Below are 3,451 nucleotides of genomic sequence, written 5' to 3'. Positions count from 1 at the left end.
GACGGGTCTTCCGGGCTGCTTATTTCCACCTCTTCACTGGCTTATTCTTGGCTGCAAATGAGGACGTGGATGGAGCTGAGGGAATGGCTGGCTGAGGGTATTGGTCCCTTGGGAGAGCTCCATGTGAACCAAAGTAGAGATAAGTAGTGCATGGCAGCAGATTCAAAAGCAGGAGAGAGAGCACCCACAGCTTCGTTGAGAGAGGGGTGATGTGGTGCAGGATCCTCATGGGGAGTGTTCGGCGCCAACCTCACCATCGCCACAGGCAGAGTCCACCTCCTCACCAGTCAGCGTGATGGCACGCTCCTCAAAGTGAGTGAGAGGCCTAATCTGGGCCTCAACTACCACGGTCTGGGACCTGTCCCTGCTGGTGTGAGCAGACTTCCCCTGCATGAAAACATGGAGAAAGTGTGAGCAGGACGCTTGGCACTACGTGGAATGTTTGTGTGGTGAGCGGAGCCATGGACAGGAATGAGGATGTGAGTTCAAGAAGATATGATCCTGAAGGAGATGTGAGGGGGTTTCTGTGAGAGTTAGTGGTGTTGTCCCTTGAGGTGTGAGATCCCTGTGGATGTGTGATGGGTTTGTGAGTGTGTAAGTTGGGAATAACGAGAAGAGTGAGTTAACCTAGCAGAAGACATGAGACCATTTACCCTGAAATGGCACTGGGGGGCTGTCCTCTTTTGCAGGGCATTGGCGCTGACCACCGCCTCCCAAGCATGGTTGGTAATGCCCATCCTGCGGTCAGAGCTGGGGTAGAGGACATCATGGCAGCCTCCATGGTATACAAAAGGCTTTCCAGTGGTGTGTCATTAAACATGGGGGCTGCAGTCTTTTTGTCTTTCATGGACATCTTCCCTGCAGTAGTCATTCGCTGGAAGCACTGAGAGGTGTGCGTGCAGCTGAACTTTAAATATGGCACTCGGCGTGATGAAGTGGCAAGGTGATGTCCGGAGGGCGAATAAGACCCCACTGCTATTGAAACAGCGTGTTTCCCAGGAATGCATAAATAATGTGGCAGGATTGGGCCATATGGCACCGCCATCATGGTCGGCAGGTAAAACATCTTAGTGCAAATCTGGGACGATTCCACCTGCCGTCTCTCCATGTGACGTCCAAGATCTTATGTAGGCAACACTGGTGAAAGACACCCAACTTATCTGACATATTTGCTGTTCTCTTCCATGTCTCGCTGGCATAGATTGTGTTGGTGCTACTATGGATATGTAGAGGCGCAGCTTCATGACCATGTTAATGGTGTTGGCTGCCCAATACAATATCACTTAAAGAAAGGCTACAATTGTGGTTTCTATTTTTCTGTTTGGTAGTTTCTATCTTTTCTGTTAATCTTTTCTTTAGACTCAGAAGCAGTTTCATTTTTATATAACCGTTCTGTTTTTATGAAGCCCAAAATGAAAATCCAGCAAAATCATTCCATTTATGTGAACTTCATTGAAGTGTTGTAATTACGATATTTATCCATACACTCTTAAAGTGCTTTCAGGTTTAGAACTAAATTGAACAGCACTCTGATGCAACTGCTACAAAAATATGCATTCATCTCCAAATTATTTATCAATTCTGAAGGTGCATTTAAGATTTTAAGTCTAACTTCTATTATTATGTAATCCATTTTTTATGAGCGTACAAACACAACAGGCAGGAAAGAGCCATCTGATCCATGAAGCCGATCCCAAGCTGTCACAATTCAACTTAACATCATGACCCCTATCGCCCCCTGCACTAACCAGCATCCCTGAACAGGACCAAAAAACATCAAACCAAAAAAGCTTTAGGACAATGGAATTGACAAAAGCTTGGGTAAATTTGTCTCTGTCATTTCCTCCCCCACCTCTCCTCAATACCGATCAAATGAGTTCCATGAGATGATAGTGAGCAGGGGACACACTCCTGCATACTCACAATGCACTCCCTGCCTTTTGTAGGCAATGGTGTCAACCATATTTAGAAACTCATCCCGCTGCATTTCAAATGCTTGCAGCAAGTCCAGCCATCTGTACGCGCTGATAAATTGTTTCAAAAGCTGACAACAGAAAGCTCGTGACATCTAACCCAGTTCCATGCTTATGCAACTGATACAATACACATTTTCCTGGTCATCCCTAATCAGTCTGACTCAAGTGGTATATCCACATGAACCAAGTCTTATCCTTCCATTTCTATAAAGACCTCACTTTTTCTTTAAGTCTACACTTTCCCTAGACTAAGAACATTCCTGCACACAGTGGGGGTGAAATTAGTCTTGGGAAGTAGTGCATAACAGGCGATGGTGAATCTCTGGCTCATCATCCAAATCTTTTAGCAAATTTACCATGGCAAGAATTTTCTGTCTGTTGGGGGGGTTGTGCGGGCACGTTTGCGGACGGGCATGTTCCCAATCGGCACTCACAGTTGGGGGCGCACCTCCATTTTACGTAGGTGGGCCAATTAAGGCCCACCCAGCGTGACGTCCTGAAGCATGCATTAAAAAGCCCACAGATCTCCCTGGGACAAAGTGCTGTCTCAAGGAGATTGCTTCAACTTTAAAAACTGTGCTGAATGGAGAGAAAAATATTGACATGCCCCCTCATGTGACACTGTCACATGAGCTGGGACATGTCAATTACTTGAATGTTAAAACATAATAAACATTTTTAAAACCCTCATGAAACCTCATCCCATCCGTGGATGAGGTTTCATGTTTTTTTGGAAGCTCGCCTGGGCTCCTGGCCTGCCCGCCAACCATAAGGTTGAATTTTAAATAGATCTGTCGAGAAGCTCTATTTGCATCTGGTATATTTAGTGACCGCCTTGGTGCCCTCAGAGACGGCTTGTTTGGCCAGTTCCCCCGGCAACAGGAGGCGGATGGTGGTCCGGATCTCCCGGGAGGAGATGGTGTGCCGTTCGCTGTAGCGGATCAGGCAGGAAGCCTCGCAGGCAATGCGCTCGAAGATGTCGTTGACGAACGAGTTGATGACACTCATGGCTGAAGAGGAGATGCCAGTGTCCGGGTGGACCTGCTTCAGCACCTTGTAGATGTAGATGCTGTAACTCTCCTTCCTGCTTTTCTTGCGCTTCTTCTCACCTTTGCCGCGTTTCTTGGTGGCAGTTTTCTTTGGCCCCTTCTTGGGGGCCATGCCCTTCACCGCCGCTTCAGGCATTGCGAATGAAAGTTGGACAGCCCTGACAACAACCTCAATTAGGTCATTAACAGGCCTTAATAGGCCTTTGATAGTTTGGCGAGTGTGCAGCCAAATCAGCTGCGTGCCCGCCGAATTGAAAATCTAAATGACGCGGGGTGACGTCAGGACGCACACCCGACGTCATTCTGCATCATTTTACCTGTCAGCATGCAGGTCCCGCCCCCGAACGCCGACTGGGAAATTCTGCCCCATGTAATCTTCACTTCTGCCTCTTTTTCTTAGTTTTGCTTCACTGCACACTTTCTGCA

The 3,451-nt window shown here is 47.5% G+C and overlaps 1 protein-coding gene across 1 annotated transcript; it reads right to left on the bottom strand.

Moving 5' to 3' along the window:
- Nucleotides 1–2,780: 2,780 nt before the first annotated feature.
- On the bottom strand, nt 2,781–3,161 carry LOC121287527 (histone H2B 1/2/3/4/6-like). Its single transcript, XM_041205461.1, has one exon. The coding sequence runs from the start codon at nt 3,159–3,161 to the stop codon at nt 2,781–2,783; it is 381 nt and encodes a 126-aa protein (XP_041061395.1).
- Nucleotides 3,162–3,451: the final 290 nt, after the last annotated feature.

Source organism: Carcharodon carcharias, chromosome 14 (genome assembly GCF_017639515.1).
Source record: "Carcharodon carcharias isolate sCarCar2 chromosome 14, sCarCar2.pri, whole genome shotgun sequence".
NCBI classification, from domain to species: domain Eukaryota; kingdom Metazoa; phylum Chordata; class Chondrichthyes; order Lamniformes; family Lamnidae; genus Carcharodon; species Carcharodon carcharias.
This window is presented reverse-complemented; position numbering and strand designations above follow the sequence as displayed.